Here is an 18,372-nt window from a genome sequence, read left to right on the forward strand (position 1 = left end):
ATATTTTTCCATCCCTATATCACACTTTATTTTATTTCCATGAATCTAACACGCTTTGATAAATTCCCATTTCCCACTCATGACAGTTGGCTATTATCATAAATAAATAAACACTGTTCCACTTCCTTCAAAAAAAAAAAAAAAAACGATTAGGCAGAAACTCAGGTTGCCGACGTGGCAGCATATATACCGGTTCATCAGTGATACGTGGGTCCAACGGTTGATATCCTACCAATTGCCAGAAAAGTGAAAGCCTCGTCTACGATCAGCAACAATCTCTGAAAGAAAAGGAAGGCCGATCGAGTGCGCTTCCAAGACTCCATGGTCGACATTCTCCAGCTCCATTACCGCCCTCATTCAGAGGCACCAGGCAGTGAAAACCCAAATTTCTCAACTCAACCTCGCTTCCCTCCAATCCACCTCTTATAGTTTCGCTTCCTTATCACCATCGCCAGCGCAAGGCATTGAGAATTTCGGCCTCCGTTTCGTTCTCCAACCCAGAGGTGCGAACCGGTCCCGGTGACCTTGTTGCGTCTATCCTCTCCAAGGTGTGTCCATTTCCATCATCTTTAATTTCTCTGTGATTTTTGCGTTAGAATAGGTTTTATGCAAAAGCGGTTATTAATATTAAAATATATGATACGGTATGATAGTATGTTAGAATATTTACTTTATGAAATAATTATTTTTATAGGATTGATTGTAATTGATATAATTTAATTACCGCACTTATTTTATTTCCACTTCTACCACTTGTAATAAAAACAAATAGGGAATGTAAGCTTACTGATATTCTTATGACTAGTTGTGATTAGGAATGGGGTTAATTTAATTATTATTTAATTAATGTTTTAATACTCACTCTTATTTTATAGACAGTTATACAGTCGGTGTTATTTTTTATCATTTCCCTTTTTCCATTTTTTTTACCATTGTTGTTGTTCCTCATTTTCATTTCCTGTACTGAAATAATTGCTTCTGTTGTTCCCACTGCCCTTCTACTTTTCGAATATGACAGCCTAACTTTTTGTTTTTCTGGACTAAGATGATATGTTACCTTAAATCCTTCATTTTATGCCATGGTTTTTAAATATGTAGACAGGGAAACTGAGTTATATCTCTGAATCAGGTGATACAAACAGATAGAGGAGTTTTGCTCAAAAAAGAAGAACACAAAGAGGTAGCTGCAGTGGCCGAAGAATTGCAGAAATACTGTGTTAATGAGCCTGTGAAATGCCCTCTTATATTTGGAGGTAAAACCCATTATTCTGCTCAAGCTTCTGATTGATTCCGAGAACTTTCTTGCACCAATCCAGTTCTTCTTCACATATTCTATTTCATTCTTTTGTTCAATAAAATCATTTAGTCGAAGCTTAAGCTGATGGAAGAGGTAAATTTAATCACTTAATTATTACTTTAACACTCCCCCTAACGTGTGGGCTCAAACTCATTTTTAATAGGTGAGGCCCAACACGTGAAATATTTAATTTAAATGGGGGGTGATTTGACGGAGTCAAGGTTCAATCCCATAACCTTTAGCTCTGATATCATGTGAAATCACCAGTTGTCCCAAAAGTTTAAGCTGATAAAAAGAGGTAAATTTAATCAATTAATCATTACTTTAACTACAATAACCTTGCCAACATCTTGAAACAATTTATCTTGTTTAATTCCAATGAGCTTTACCTTAAATGGTACCTCCTTCTCTTGGCAAAAGAGTAAGTTAATGTCTAAATACAAGTTTGGTAATCAAATCCTCTTGATTTGATTACAATCTTAATATATGATTACAATCAACCCATAAATAAAAATTATTTAAATATCAGCATAATTATGGAATATATGGCAAATATAATATATTTTCCATATATTCTAACATCCCCCCTCAAACTCAAGGTGGAATATTCTGGAATCTTGAGTTTGAAATCCGAAACAATGATGACAACAGTGGCGGAGGCCGCAGCGGCGGAATGACAGAGACTTTGGGCGGCGCTTGGAGGCGCGTCAAAGATGATATGGAGGCGTTCTGGGCATATATGAGATGAACAGCGGTGGATCTATGTAACGGTCTAGCTACCAGGCTGATCGGATGAAGTTGGTGGCGCGTGGAGCGCGTGGTGTTTGTGGCAAAAACTGTAGGTGACGCGTGGACCATTTTTTTTGGCAGTGTTCTGTGAAGATCTAGGACGTCTGACGGCTGGCCGATCTATTGAATGGTGTGTCTACCTTCGTGATCAGGGAACTTTGGCGGCACGTGGCTGAATGGGCAGAAGGTGTGGGAGGCGCGTGGTGGCCGAAGGCGGCGCTTGATTATTGAAGGCTACAAGAAAGTGGCTCTGATACTATGTTAAAATAATAATGATGTGGGAATAATAGTGGAAGCAAGAGAGAATGAACACAAAGAACTTACGGATGGTTTGGTGTTAGACATCTACGTCCACCACTCGGAATACCCTTAAGGGCTACATTGTGCTCATTAACTTGATTTGTCTATAATACAAAGGTTCCTATTTATAGAGTAATGTCTAAATACAAGTTTGATAATCAAATCCCCTTGATTTGATTACAATCTCAATATATGATTACAATTAACCCATAAATAGAAAATATTTCAATATCAGCATAATTATGGAATATATGAAAAATATAATATATTTTCCATATATTCTAACAGATGAGTAATGTTATATATTACATTTTATTCTACTATTATTTTGTTAAGTTGATACAGCGATGCCCATTAACTATTAATTTTTTTTTTTTTTTTTTTGAAATGAAGGCCTGATCCAATGGTTAATGTGCACTATCCTATCAACCCATTGAAATGAGCGTGCAATATGTAAAATTACACATATTTAACTTATTTAACTTGCATGATACGACGATATAAATTAGTTATTATTATTATTATTATTTGTTGCGTTATTATTATTATTTTTTAATAATGACTTATTTATTTGCGTTACTCATGATATTTTATGTTACACAATGCCGGCCCAACCATTGACCCATTGAACGAATGATCCAGATACCAAATCCTTCTATCGGGTCGACATGGGTTCGGGTTCACTCTCTTTAGCCTTTCCTCCTCTCTCGGCGCCGCCAATGGCCATCTCGTCCTTTGCCAGTCTTCACACAAAGGGCTCCAATCTTCTTCCAGGTTCTTACACTCTCTACACACACATTTCACATCAGCAACACCACATTTTCACTCATATTTGATGAATAAAATTTCAGCTGCTGAAGCTGGACAATGTAAATACACGGGCCAATCAGTGGTGTGCACCATCTCCATTCTATAAAACAATTTCCTTTTATGATATTTACAGCATAAAATTTCACCAATAATTTTGGGCAGAGAGCTCTTCCTATACGGATATTAACAGTTGGGAAAAAGCGCTCCCGTGGGGTGCAACTCGTAGTCGATGAGTAAATCGGAAAACTAAAGAACTATTGCATTGTTTATGATGTTCAAATACGGTCTAATCCTAGAAATGCACGGTATGGCCCCTTTATTATAATTTTGTTTTCTTAGAATATTGAGTCAATTATGAAATTATTCATCTCCTTTTAATTTAAAATTTTGAGATAATTAGTGATTTATAGGATTACAGGGCAGTGATCTTGAGTTCAAGCTCCTATTTCATAATTTACTACTCATTTAACGCCCAACACTTAGTATTAAGACAGTTTGAGCCCACACAATTGAGGAACAATATAATATTAATTTATCATTTCTTATCAACCTAAAATTTTAGGGATAGTTGTTAATTTAACATTATGATTTTTAGCTAAAATGAATTTTAAACTTATTCCGTTTGGTTAAGCGGTTTGAAAAAATGGCAATTTTAAAATGCAGTTAATGAAAACCCAATTGAGTGCTTGATAAATCACAGCTCAATCTTGAAAATAGTATATTTTAAAAAATGCATCCATTTGTGTTCGGTCTGAAAATGTGACCATCATTTTTTAAAAATGCAATTTCAAACGAGACATTTTCACGATTTTGTTTCAAAACACACTTTTGACCTTGCAAAATTGCAGGGCCAAACAATATCTATAACTTGTATTTAAGTGTCTTATAGGCAAGAAAATGATAAATCAATGCCCTGTGTTGTAGTAATGCAAGGGCTCAGGTCGATGACGAGGACGCGGCTGTCATGAACCTTATCAAGTCTGATGACTGGGTACAGTTTCGAGCTAAATTGAGCAATATAGATTGTATGCAGTGACTTCAACCTGCCTGCTAATTGAAGCGAGGTTTTGTTTGGTATTTTAAATGTTTATATTTTGTTGCATCACTTATTTAGATTTTCTAGAGATGGGATTGTTTCAATTCTTTAACCAAATGATTCTAATAGCTGCATTTTCTGTAGTAAAAGATTTGTAGCTCACAATACTTTGGAAATGGAAGTAGCATGCGTTTCCCTTATTTCTATGGGACTTGTAAAAGCTGCTTTGCACTATTGCAAGAAGGGTTACAGCTTGTGCTTATATCTCCATTTTTTGATCATGCACTTTTAGGTTGTGATGTTGGATGAGAATGGACAAGACATTGGGTCTGAGCGGATGGCTGAGTTAGTGGGGGATGCCGGGAATACAGTATGAGGACCTTAACTTTGATTTTTTTAAATGTTCTTTTGTATGCTTGAAATCCCTATCTATCTTGCTATATACATATTGGAATTGCATGCTGGCAAGATGGTGTAAAAGCAGAATATGATGTTTATCAACAAATCATGCACTTGCTTTTGGTGGACTGCCTATCTGATATGCTTTTGACAACCCAATATTTTTCTTTCTAAGTCGGCATGTAAACTAAGGGCACTTAAAGCATGGTGCTTCATCCATGAATCCAGTATCTTAGGTTGTACTTGGAACCAACTTCAAAGAAGAGTGACTTGGTGTCACTAAAATGTCCTTTATTGGCCAAATGATCTGTCTGGGTAATACTAATCAGAATTTCATTTTTTCGGGCAATCCTTACGGTAATAATCCATCATTTAACATTAGTATTAAATTGCCTACCCTTTTGAATGAAGTACAGTGAACTTTTTTCCATAACACAATTTGTGATTTGTAGAATGTATACGCGACAAAGTAGACTATGCCCTGGTTCTTTATTCAGCAAAGCTATTCTGTCATTGCTGAATTCTTAGAAAAAATAGAGGTGCTTCTACAAGTGGCTATCTCTATGATTATTTTCAAAATATGAGTCTCACTTCTCCCATTGATGCTTCAATATTTGATGCATCCCAAAACAAAAGTGATGGAATTGTATAATCCTATACCAATTGGATCTCTGTTTCCTTGCACCTTAATGGTACCTACTTTGTCTATTCAATAATTTGCTTTTCTCAACTATGTGCTTCTAAATTGTTCATTTTATCAACACTGTAAAATGTTCCTCTCTCACTGATTTTTTCTGTCATTAGATTTATAACTTGGTTCCCTTTAACTTGATTCCACTATTCAATTGCTTAGCGCCTTGTGATGTTTACAATTATTATCTTATAGGCTACAATATCTTTGTATTCTAGTGCACGTGCTTCTACTATTTCTATACCGTGAGTGCTGCTTTTCTTTTTTAGCTACTCCTATTTTGTTTTAATGGGGAATAAAATGATATTCAGTCAGGTTGAGAGGTATCGAGTCCAGTTACTGTTGTGACCAAAAAGTCAAGAACATAGAAGGTTCGCATTATCTATTCTATGCAAGGTTAATTTGAATTTTTCTCCTAGATGGTTCATAGCTTATGATGACTCAAACTCTAGCTCCTAAACAACATTCTTGATTTAACTTGTCGTTTGTGTAACTTGAGCTTGGCATATATATGATTTTCTAATGTATAATACATGGTTTCACTCCTTTCTTTTTTTTGGTAGGGAGCTTCTAGATTATCATTTTGCATAGGTGGACCCTATGGTCATGGACGACAATTGCGCAAGCGAGCTAACTTATCAATCAAGTTGTCTACGTTGGTCTTGAATCATCAGATTGCAGTGCTTGTGCTGATGGAACAGCTGTATAGGTAATAATACTTTGTTCTCCTGTTGCATTTGGAATTCTATGTTCTGTTGTTCCTGGTTACCGAAGTATAGCCTTTTCTTTTTTAAATAATTGTATCTAGCATCAATTTGAAAGTATCATCTCCGTGTTTTTATACTGAATATTTTGTTCAAAGTTAATAAGGTCAGGTAAATGGCAGTGTGCTTGCTTTAAAATAGAGGATTGTCTATCACATGAATAAGCAATTGTATTTATTTAAGATTAAGCATTCATTGCAAGTGCAATATGCAGCAATTTGGAAGCCTCTACGATGGCGAGTACTCAATTTCTCACTTGATTGCTGCAGCCATTATTGGCTACACTACTATTTCCATCACCAGATTCACCACTCAAAACCAAAAATTATTTCCATAACCACCATGAAAACTCCATATATCATGCTCTTGAGAATATGTTCTTCTATTAAATCAGTAGGATAACACATGCTTTATTTTCGGATTTTTAGGTCATGGACTATTCTGAAAGGACAAAAGTATCGTCACTAGATATTCTTTCTCATGATCTGAATCATGTCTCATAGGTATTACTCAGATGGACCCTGTCTTTTCTACTGTCCTTTTCTTTTTTTCCTTCCTTTTAATGATATGCTACAGCATGATTATTTAAATGCTTTGTCCACTTTTACCAGGCTGTAGGTATTACTGAGGTGGACACTGTCATTCTACAGCATGATGGACACTGTCTTTGATGTGATTGAACCTGTGAATTTTAATAGTTGCTTCATGCATAATACTTGAAAAGTCTGCAATATTAAAAAGAAAATTAGCATAAAGTATTGAAAAATTCATCTTCTTGGTAGAAAAGAGTAAACCTATGTTTGGTTTTCACTGGTTTGCTTGTTTAAAGAGAGCTTAACTGGATGTCCATCTTGCTTTGCTTCTCAATTTCTTCTTTCTTTCTTGAAATTATGGGTGCCTCCAAATTTTACTTCCTACGTTTAAGTTTTGTGCCCCTTTGTACTTTCTAATGACCATTGCATGCATCCAAGCCACTTAAGTTTTTAAGTGGCTTTCCATTTTTTTTTTAAGGTGGCTGACATAAGAAATTACTTAAAACATGCAATGTCAACGAGTAATGAAATGAGGGCAATAAATGGGTGTGAAGAGTAACATTACTAATTCTATTAACCGGGATTCTTCAATATTTCCGAACTGCCTATTAACTGGTGCAACAAGGTCTCTAAGGGCATTGGTTCTACCAATTGTCACAAACTTGGATGCACTCAATTTTTTCTTGAGGAGATGTTATCTTATCATACTACTATTTTCTCTTTTGATTTGACAATTCCATAAATTGTTTTTCTGTGTAAAATGTAAGACCCAGCTTGAATGAAAAGCATTTTATTGCAATGTCTCGGTGGATTATTATTGTAACTACCGAGGGAGTAATGTTACGCGTCACATTAGTTAATATGGCATGTTAAGTAGCCTTCTATGACAACCACTTAAAATACGTCACATCAGTCAATGTGAAATTGGTATGATAAATAAGTGTGAAAAGTAGCGTTATTCGTACTGATGTGAACTTTCTTGCACCGGACAGACTGACACATTCTGGCATCTCTAATGGACTTTTGAAGATGGGGCTCATCATGAAGATTAAATGTTACTTGCTGCATTTGATAAATATCTTCAGTTGCTTCCCGGTGAAAATCCACTAAATGCATGCTATGATGTCCTAAAGACAATCCGTGGCATTATGTCCTAGTTTTTTATTTTATTTATTTATTTATTTGTAATAGCAAAGCATCATGCTATTACAATAGCCATAGTTCTTAATTTTTGTATTCTAAATATTGTTTTGCATATCTTTAGTATTATATGATATTAATACAATTCATTTCTTTTCCCAAAATAACCCGAGAAAGGCAATCAAAATAGCATCAGATATGATCATGTATTTTTACAAGGAAAATTTCATGAAAACTTATGCCATTCCTTATTTTAAATGACAATTTTTTTTTGAAACAGAACTTTTTATTGAGCACTAAACCTTGCTCAACCATTAGAATGAGGTTAAAAGGGTTGCACTCTGTATTAAAATCAGAAAGGCACGAAGATGATCAATTATATGGTCAATATTAGATTTTACAAATTTAATGGTGTATATGTTGTCACGTTATTTAAATGATGCGATACTATGCAGAATATTAAATGCAATAAAATAACATTTTGATCGTAAAATGATCTTTCAATTTCACTTGAATTAAATAGACATTTATTTCTTGAATTTGTTGCATACTAAGAGTCTCCCAATCATCATTTTCTTGATAAGGAAAATCACAATAGCTTCTCCAAGCTTAAACAAGATTCCTACATATACATTTCCTTCATTTAGTGATCCCATGGATTAGGCTTCGATTAAATTTTATGAAGAGTTCGATAGGGATGCTCTAAGTGACGTGTCATCATCTCCGTCTAATTGCCATAATACGATAAGTAATTCGTGCACAGATCATCATAGGCTATCACGGAGCCACGTCACACAAAAGTCCATGCCCACGTGTCAGTATCTCAACTGCTTAAAATCTTGCCCTCTCTCTCTCTCTCTCCCCCACAAAATCCAATCTATGACTACATGCAAACATGGCGATTCACTGTTCCTCGGTGCCTTCTCTTTCCTTGAAAAACCTCACAATCCCGCCAAAACCAATTTCTTCACTATTCAAGACGATGAATCCACTCTCAAAACCTGGACTGAGACCCCGGGCCTCGACCGCGACGAAGTGGACCGCATCGCCAACCAAACCTTTCAAAGGTACTCCTCGTCGTCTCCGAGGACCGACTGAGGAGGATTAAGAACTGCCGTAGTTTGGTTCAGGAACGATCTGAGAGTGTTGGACAATGAGGCTTTGTACAAGGCATGGGTTTCGTCCGAGATGGTATTGCCGGTTTTTTGCGTCGATCCTCGACTTTTCGGCACCACCTATTATTTCGGATTCCCTAAAACTAGAGGTACTGTATTAGTATTACTAGTTATTTTTGCTGTGATGAAACGATTTCATTATGCATTGTATACGCCTTTAAATAAACAATTCACTTTGGGAATGGAAACCAAACTATGGGCACAACGGTTGGAAGCCATGAAATATAAGGTGGGTTTTAATTGTGCTTTTGTAGTGGATTGTGTAGGGAAAGGTGGAGGTTTGGCGCTATTGTGGAATGAGGAGGTGTATGTGGAAATACAAAACTTTAGTCGATGCCATATGAATGAGGTGGTAAAAATGGAGACCATAAATCAAAGCTGGAAATTTTCTAGATTTTATGGACATCCGGAGGTGGGAAAAAGGAAGGAGGCTTGGAATTTATTGTGTCATCTTAGATCATTTACGCCAACTGCATGGTTGTGTGTGGGTGACTTTAATGAAACTGTTGATGATTCAGAAAAGTACGGGGAGCTCCGAAAGCCTATGAGGCAGATGGTGGAATTTCAGGATACTCTTGAGACGTGTAGGCTTCATGATCTGGGGTATTCCGGGGCAAAGTTCACGTGGTCGAATGGACGTGAAGGAAGTCAGTTTTTCCAAGAACGACTGGATCGAGCTTTGGGAAATGATGAATGGCGAGATATGTTTCCGGAATCGCAAGTGGAGGTTTTGGCAGCTCGTAGTTCGGATCATGCTCCACTCCTTGTTGTTTGTAGGAACAAAGTGGATCATGACCGACATAACCTTTATCGTTTTAGATATGAGAGGGGTTGGGGAAAACAAAATCAAAGGGATGTCATAAAAAAGGTGTGGCGGCCTAAGGTTGGCATGGGTCAAAACTGGAAGTGGGTAGCGAGTCATATAGTTGGCAGTAGACGGGCATTATCACGGTGTTTTAAGGAACATAAGGGATCCACTGAACAGATAATCCAGACTAAGACGGGAGAAATCAAAGAAATTCAAGAGAAAGAAGGGGTTCCAGACTGGTCAGCATTGCGGCAATTACAAACAGAGGTTGCAAATTTGTTGGAACAGGAAGAGACAATGTGGAAACAGCGGGCCAAGGTCCATTGGATGCAGAAAGGTGACCAAAACTCGAGATTTTACCATGCCTGTGTGAATCAAAGACGAAGAACTAATACAATCTCTAGAATAATTGATGAAGGGGTAGTTGCATATACTGAGCAGAGAGGTATTGAAGGGGCTTTTATTGGTTATTTCAAAAATTTATTTTCTTCCCAGGGACCTGTAGGAATGGAAACATGTTTGGAGGGATTGCCACAGAGGGTTACGGTATTGATGAATGAAAATCTCATGAGAGAATTGGTTAGAGAAGAGTTTGATATAGCTCTAAGTCAGATGGATTTGTTAAAATCTCCTGGGCCTGATGGTTTCCCGGCAGGTTTTTTCCAAGACAATTGGGAGTCGGTGGGGCCTACGATATGTGCTGCAGCTTTTGATTTTTTCAGGTATGGTTTATTTGATGAGTCAGTGAACTACACTCATATAGCCCTTATTCCTAAAAAACATATGGCTGTTAAGGTTAAGGAATTCAGGCCTATAAGTTTATGCAATGTGGTTTACAAACTTATCTCCAAGGTGTTGGCAAATAGGCTAAAGATTATCTTACCTGATATTATTTCCCAATCTCAAAGTGCTTTTATTCCGGGTAGGTTGATATCTGATAATATACTTGCAGCATATGAGACTTTACATTCGATGCACTCTAGGATGTGGGGTAAGGTGGGGTTTATGGCGCTTAAACTCGATATGAGTAAAGCGTATGATAGGGTGGAATGGGCATTTCTAGAAGCAGTGATGATCAAAATGGGTTTTGCAGTTGGGTGGGTACGCCTTATTATGAAGTGTGTTACTTCTGTGACATATTATGTAATAGTAAATGGGGATCCAGTAGGTAATATTAAACCATCCAGGGGAATCAGACAAGGAGATCCTCTTTCTCCTTACTTATTCATTTTGTGTGCGGAAGTGTTAAGCTTTCATTTTCAGACAGAGGCTTTGACTGGATCCCTTAGAAGTGTTCCTACTTAATCCAAAGGGCTTTGGATTAATCACTTATTTTTTGCAGATGATAGCTTGCTTTTTTGTAAGGCTAATTTGCAGAATTGGAATCAAGTTAGTGCAATTCTGGAACAATATGAGTTGGCGTCGGGTCAAAGGCTTAACCGAGAAAAAACGGCTATTTTCTTCAGTAGAAACACAAGTGAGGAGGCGCGCCGATTAATTCTTAACTTATCTGGTGTTCCTGCTTCCCAAAGATAAATATCTAGGCCTTCCGGCTATGGTGGGTAAGTCTAAAATGCGAGAGTTTCAATGCATTAAGGATCGAGTAAGGCAGAGGATTAATGATTGGAAATCCAAGTTCCTTTCACAAGCAGGAAGGGAGATTCTAATAAAGGCAGTACTCCAGGCCATACCCGCATACAGTATGAGTATTTTTCTTTTACCAAAAGAACTTTGTAAAGATTTGCATGCTCTTATGCAAAGATTCTGGTGGGGACAAAAAGGAAATGAAAAGAAGATTCATTGGATGAGCTGGGAAAGAATGGGTAATTCAAAGGCTCAAGGAGGGATGGGATTCAGAGATTTGGAGTGTTTTAATAAGGCTCTTCTAGCAAAACAATTTTGGAGATTAATTCAAGAACCAGACAGCTTTGCTTCAAAGATTATCACTGCTAAATATTTCCCAAAAGTTTCATGGAGGGAGGCCAAACTTGGAAGCCAACCATCTTTGGCTTGGCGAAGTCTTTTGGCAGCAAGGGAGCTTTTGAGTGAAGGGTTGACTTGGAGGGTAGGGAATGGTAAGCAGGTAAAAATCTGGGGAGATAAGTGGTTGCCAAGCCCAACTACTTATATGGTCCAGACGTCTTGTAGGGGACTTCCCAGTGATTCAACAGTGGATGCCCTTAATGATAACTATGGGAGTGGATGGAATATTCCTTTTGTGCAATCCATTTTTAATCCGGGAGAAGCTGATGTTATTTGCAATATTCCTCTTAGTAGGTACCATCAGGATGACAAGTTGATTTGGAGGGCTTCGACAACGGGAATTTTCACAGTCAAAAGTGCATATTTGTTGGCATATGGCAGAAAATTGGAAGTAAAGGGAGAAGGATCAGGAACCAGAAGCTCCAACGATATCTGGAAAATAATTTGGGGGCTAAAAATACCTAATCCAACTAAGGTTTTCCTTTGGCGGGCATGTAGCAATATATTGCCAACTAAAGATAATCTAAAGAAACGAGGGATTAGGCTTAATGAGCAGTGTCTGTTTTGGAAATGTGAAACGGAGACTATTCGTCATGTCCTCTGGGATTGTCCTTCGGCAGTAGATGTATGGAGTGCTGGTGGGAGAATTTTTCAGAAGGCCTACTGCGAAGGGTTTGACTTTAGGGATGTAATGGAGAAGATGTCCCAGCGTTGTAGTATGGGGGAACTGGCATTTATGGCTTTGCTTGCAAGGAGTATTTGGCTGAGGCGTAATACAGTGTTATATGGTGGGGAGTTTACTCACCCGAACCGTATTTTCCTGGAGACAGAATTATTTTTTTAGCAATATCGACAGGCTAATACAAGGGCGGAAGATGATGATAAGGGATGTAGGGGGAGAGGCTGGTAGGTACAAAGTGGAGCTGCCCTCCGGAGGGTTTTTTCAAAATAAACTGGGATGTTGCATGTGACAACAAGAACCAGTGTATGGGGGCAGGAATTGTGGTCAGGGATTCAAATGGATTGGTCAATGCTGCACTTAGTAAGCCTTACATTTCATTCCATGAGCCAGTAATAGGGGAAGCTATGGCGGCATTATCTGCTGTTGAGTTTGGCAGAGATATTGGTTTGCAGGATATTTGTCTGGAGGGAGATTCCTTGATTGTGGTGAATGCAATACAAGATAATGTGGCCAAATGGAGCAAGTATGGACATATTATAGCTGATATTCAATCGGTGTTACGACAATTTAGGCGGTGGAAAGTCCAGCACGTGAAGAGAACAGCGAACATGGCAGCACACGGCTTTGCAAAGGAGGCAATTTCTTTACTGGAGGACAAGGTGTGGTCAGAGGAAATACCCCATAGTATCTATGATACTATTATTTTAGAGCCGGTAGCTTTGGATGTTTAGAGTCTTTATGACTCTTATTTTTTATTGAGATGAAATGAAGATTTATCAGTTTCAAAAAAAAAAAAAAAAAAAAAAAAAAATTCACTTTGGATCATATGTGTCAGTGTTTAACTCTCATAGTTTATAGGTATGTATGCCTGGTCTTAGAATATTAATTAAATGAGGTAATCAATCTTTGTCTATCTGTCGAAGTTTTTTAGGATAAATGGTAACATTTTAACATGCGGAACCAGAAATTTTTATCAAGCATGAATTTGAAATATATTTAAATAGAGAGCCAAATAATTGATGAGAAATATATTAAGATTAAAGACTAAATTAATATATAAAAAAATAAAATTAGTATTCATTCAAGAAAATATAAACAAAATAAAAAATAATTATTTTTTAATATAATTCAATTTTCAATTTAATTCTTGAATGATTAAAACTTATCAGAAATAAACATGTCACATAGCACGAATGTAAAGAGCATTAAAGCTTAAAATTTGACCAAACTTTGGATTGCTTTTTTAATGGGACCGGGGCCAAACTAAAATATTTGGGCTCAAATTCACATTTTAAAGCATATTTAATAAAAAAATTTCAAAACAGGGGGCCACCCTATCTGCATTTAAGAGCATGTTTGAGATTGTGTTTAAGAAATAAAGCTTTTAAGTCAAAAAAAAACGCTTTTTGGCAAAAGCTTCATTTTTAAGCTTTTGCTAAAAGTGCGTTTTGGCCATTTTTAGGCTTTTTGGACCCTTAAAAGCGCTTTTGATTTTTTTACCAAACGAGTACTTTTATCTTCAAACGGATTTTTTCAATGTTAAACGCACTTTTAAGCTACTCAAACGCAATTCCAAACAGGTCCTAAGTCCATCTCTGTTAACATAGTATCTAAGCAATGAGTTCAAATCTTGTATCCATCAATTAAACCTCCATTTCAGTTAAATATTGTTATTAAGGTCCACATTTTAAGGAGAGTGTTTGAATATTAATTAAATGATTAAATTAATCATTTTCTATTGGTTTAAGCTTTTAGAATCAGTGATGATTTAACAATTTTTTGACTTGTTTTGAATTGATAATGGTACATAATTTTTCTGGGGGTGCCTTGGAGTGGTTGTAATTGCTTGGCAAAGTTGAGAGCGCAATTTCTTGTTGAAAGTTGTTGGAAATTGCCTTGAATTAATCAAGCCATGAATCCCACATGTGTCAAATGGTTGGTGGAGTTTCACCAACCAAGACGTCAAAGGAATAGTGAAAGGTTGTTGCACCAACCAAGCCGTCGGAGGAATAGTGCATGGTTATTGCACCAACCATGGACTTTCATGTTTTCTCACCAACCCTTCTACACCTATATAAGGAGCATCAAGCTTCAATGTTTAGATGTGCTAAGGCAAGAAGAGTATAGAGAGAGAAAAAGAAGGAAAGGTTGAGAGAAAAAGGTATAGAGAGATAAGTCTAGTGTTAGGCATATAAGAATTGCAGATCACAACATAGAAGAGTTGTGTGCAATTTCTCTCTGAAATATCTCTTGTAAAGTCTCCCTGTTATTTTCTCCCAAAGTAGTGAAATCTCTGCAACTTGGTGGATGTAGGCAGTATTGGCCGAACCACGTATAAATTTCTTGTCTTGTGTATGTTTGTGCGTGTTTATAGTACTAATAAAAAATACACGTGTATGTTCTATCTAGGAAAGATTGGATTTTAAGTGAGACCGATGTGACTCCTCCAATCTTACCTGAGAACGTACCGAGCTATATCTTTGGTAAAAATACTATTTACCGTACTTGTGTGTTGTTGTCTTCTTAACAGATTGGATCCCAAGATCCTGAAGAGGAATTAGTGGCGCCTAATTTCCTAACAAAAGTTTGGCTGACCTGAAAAAGAATTTGATAAAGCGGGGCCTAAATTTGCTTATTCGACGTGGCAGAGGAAATTCTCCCTTCTCTTGCAGAAGCTGTTGGAGCACACACAGTTGAGTGATTCCCACCATATTATGAGTTAATATTGCAGCATGCGATCTGGGTTTCTAATGTAATCTAGTCAGGTATATGCCCACAAAGAAACCTGCAGTGAGGAGCTGAATGTCGAAAGATTGGTCGGCAAAGCTCTGCGGCAAGTGGTGCTACAACCATCTTTGGGGTCGAGTAAAACTCACAGCCCTAAGTTACAGCTTATTTGGGGTACCACCATGTACCACATTGATGACCTCCCATTTGATCCCGGCTATTTACCAAATGTGTATACTCAATTTCGTAAGGCATGATGATTCTCATAATACTTTTGAGTTCATTATATCTTGTCAGGGATATGTATAGGAAAGGTATTTTATGTGGTAGATGTGTTTGTTCACATCATAAAATTTTTTGCAGTCTGTTGAAGCCAAATGCGCTATCCGGGGCTGCATTAAAACTCCAACATTTCTTGGGCCGCCACCAAGTGTCAGCAATTAGGGATGTGTTCCTTCAGTAGATCAACTTGGAGTCCACTCGCATAATGTAGCTTTATTCATACATGCATATATACTTAACCGCACATCAAGTCTCACTCTAATAAGTACTTTGAGATATACACTCCTCCATCATAACCTTAAAAATCGTGACCTTTAGTCTTTTTTCCCCTTAATTCAGGTTAGCAAAGGAATGAAGTTTGTGGGGGGTGAAAGTGCCGCACTGGGCAGGGTAAACGAATACTTCTGGAAGAAGGCAAGTGAAAATCTCTCAAAATTTTATTTTCATTGATGCTAATTTTTGGCAACAGCATTGCCATCTATATACATTGCAACATGAATGAAAATTTAACATCTTAAATACATTACAACAAAAATATAAAATAAAATAAAAAATCTTAATTTATGGTGGCATTAGAGTTGTTGTTTTCAGATTCCAATAGTCTTTGTGAATGTGGAAATTCAAGGACAACAACTGTCATAATTAAAAGATTATAATAAGTGCAGTTCATGAACTTCAAAAGTAGACCTTGCCTCTTCTGTCATGTTCCTGACTCTAAATTTCTTTTTATAACCTCTGTCATCATGATGGATTTGTGCATTAGATGCTAAACAAATTACAAAGGGAATCCATGGAATGTAAGATAGGCCAATATGATCAATTTCAAAATCAAACTGTAATCTAGTTACAAATATTTTATTTTTGATAGTCTCTGAATTAGACATTCTATGATGTTTAAAGGTACACTAATAGCAGCAATTATGTGGTTGTCTAATTATCATTATTGTCATGTATATGTAGAACTTGCTAAGGATATACAAAGATTCCAGAAATGGGATGTTAGGACCTGATTATTCAACAAAATTCTCTCCATGGCTTGCTTCAGGAAGCCTCTCTCCTCGCTTAATACATGAAGAGGTTGAAAATTTTGTTCATTTTTGCTTTTGTACCACATAGATATACAACATTTGAAGGATGAGACTAATTTTTAATTTCCACAGGTGAAGAGATATGAACAGGAAAGGCAAGCAAATGATTCCACATATTGGTACTGCTTTTTCTTTCAGGATATGATTATCGATAGATTTTCTATTTTTTCCCAATTTCCTATGTTTATTTTGGTACCATGGGTCATAAAAGTTAAGTCCCACAATGAATGACTGGATTATGAGGCACATATTTGTCAAGTCCCATATTGGTTATGTATTAGGCGAGATTGGACTATATAAATAACTTTAAGGAGCTCCAATTATAACTTTGATTAGTCCTTCTAAGGTATAGCACATAGTTGGCTAGTGCTTCCCTAAGTTGTGACACAATTGAATTCATGTTTTCCTGAGTAAGAAGGTAATTGAGCCAAATTTATGTAAAGAATATCCAGCTGCTTCTTTTCTATGGGGACTGATATATACACATATATACCCTGCTCCTCAAAACCAGCAGAAAGGACAGTTTGTGAGTCATGACAATCAAGGTTCTCCTCCATTGATTGAGTCAACCTCAGATGCCAAGCAACCTCAAGACAACAAAGTTTTTGATGCGGTGACACCAGAGGTTGCTACAGTGACAAACCAACATACTGATCAATCGGGAATGGGCTGGGGGTTTACCCTGGTTCGTGCTAGAGAGTGATCTCCTAAGGGGCAAATGACTTTAAAAGAAATTGTATTGAGAAGTAATCTATACGGAATTTGTGCCGCGTCTCTTTGTGTCATGGGTCCCTGATTTGTAACTGCTCAAGACATCATCTTACCACCTTCTATGGAAATTGTTGATAATACACAGCACATGGCTAACCCAACAGAACCAATTAATTTGTGTCTTCAATTACAAATCGAGAGGAACGCGGATATTCTATAAAAATACCAAATAACAATATTCAGATGACATTGGCATAACTTCTTTTCTTAACCAACCTCACCCACTTACTTTTTTCCCATATTTGGGCCCCCCTACACACACCTTTCAAACATAAAGGAAAATAGAAAATCTTCCAAGCACATGCGTAGGCCTTTTCTGAGCTATTATGTAAAAGTCCAGGTGAGATTGAGTTAACCATGGAAATGCAGACTGTGCAGTATTGGACAGATGGCAATGAAAGATTGCTGGAAATTCACTAATTACAAGCCAATCTTTGAGCTGGGTTGAACTTTTTTTATCTGGGAACTTTTTCTTCTCACTTCCTGAATCTATGTTCAACTTGACAGGGTTTTGTTCGAATTGATATGGAGAGATTACTTCAGGTTTCTATCAATCAATATGGGAATTCCCTTTTCCATATAGGTAAATATTAGAAATATTTGATTCATGCTGTGTTTGTTCAGTTTAGATCATGAAACTTTGGACCTGTGGTTTAATGAATGCTGTGTTCTTGGATAATACACAATATTAATGATGTGCATGTAAGTATCATTATTGAAATGTTTTCAGGTTACATGTTTCTTAGTGCCAAGAACAAGATTGGATTCGTAGATGGTTCTTTGAGAAAACCAATGAACACAGCCAGTGCTGAGTTTAGAATTTGAACTCGTTGCAATGATCTAGGTGCATCATGGATTATGAGTTCCATCTCAAAGGAAATTGCAACTTCTCTTATCTACATGACTAATGCTGAAGATATTTGGTTGGATTTGAAAGAAATATTTTCACAGAAAAATGGTCCAAGAATTTTCCAGTTGCGGAAATCTCCTTCCACTCTCACTCAAGACAACATGCTCGTAAGTCAATACTTCACTCACCTTAAAGCCTTATAGGATGAATTGAACAATTTCAAACCTCTGGATTTATGTGATTATTG

At 36.9% G+C, this 18,372-nt stretch overlaps 1 protein-coding gene and 1 pseudogene across 9 annotated transcripts; both read left to right on the forward strand.

Annotated features, from left to right (window-relative positions):
• Positions 1-228: 228 nt before the first annotated feature.
• LOC132176632 (putative RNA methyltransferase At5g10620) lies at positions 229-7,914 on the forward strand. 9 transcript variants are annotated; one of them, XR_009439549.1, is made up of 9 exons: positions 229-548; positions 1,130-1,253; positions 3,029-3,160; positions 3,238-3,501; positions 4,121-4,270; positions 4,525-4,602; positions 5,886-6,031; positions 6,515-6,589; positions 7,612-7,914. XR_009439549.1 is itself a non-coding variant. In XM_059588893.1 (7 exons), the coding sequence occupies exons 2-7, from the start codon at positions 1,234-1,236 to the stop codon at positions 7,727-7,729; spliced, it is 561 nt and encodes a 186-aa protein (XP_059444876.1). In that variant the 5' UTR covers positions 229-548; positions 1,130-1,233; the 3' UTR covers positions 7,730-7,914. The 9 variants fall into 9 exon arrangements, 2 of the variants coding, with proteins under 2 accessions (XP_059444876.1, XP_059444877.1); XR_009439548.1 differs by having other exon boundaries at positions 4,121-4,260; XR_009439553.1 differs by lacking the exon at positions 3,238-3,501 and adding an exon at positions 5,634-5,693 and having other exon boundaries at positions 4,121-4,187.
• A 724-nt stretch (positions 7,915-8,638) lies between these two features.
• On the forward strand, positions 8,639-17,932 carry LOC132174245 (cryptochrome DASH, chloroplastic/mitochondrial-like; annotated as a pseudogene).
• Positions 17,933-18,372: the final 440 nt, after the last annotated feature.

The sequence above is a fragment of the Corylus avellana genome, chromosome ca3 (assembly GCF_901000735.1).
Source record: "Corylus avellana chromosome ca3, CavTom2PMs-1.0".
NCBI classification, from domain to species: Eukaryota; Viridiplantae; Streptophyta; class Magnoliopsida; order Fagales; family Betulaceae; genus Corylus; species Corylus avellana.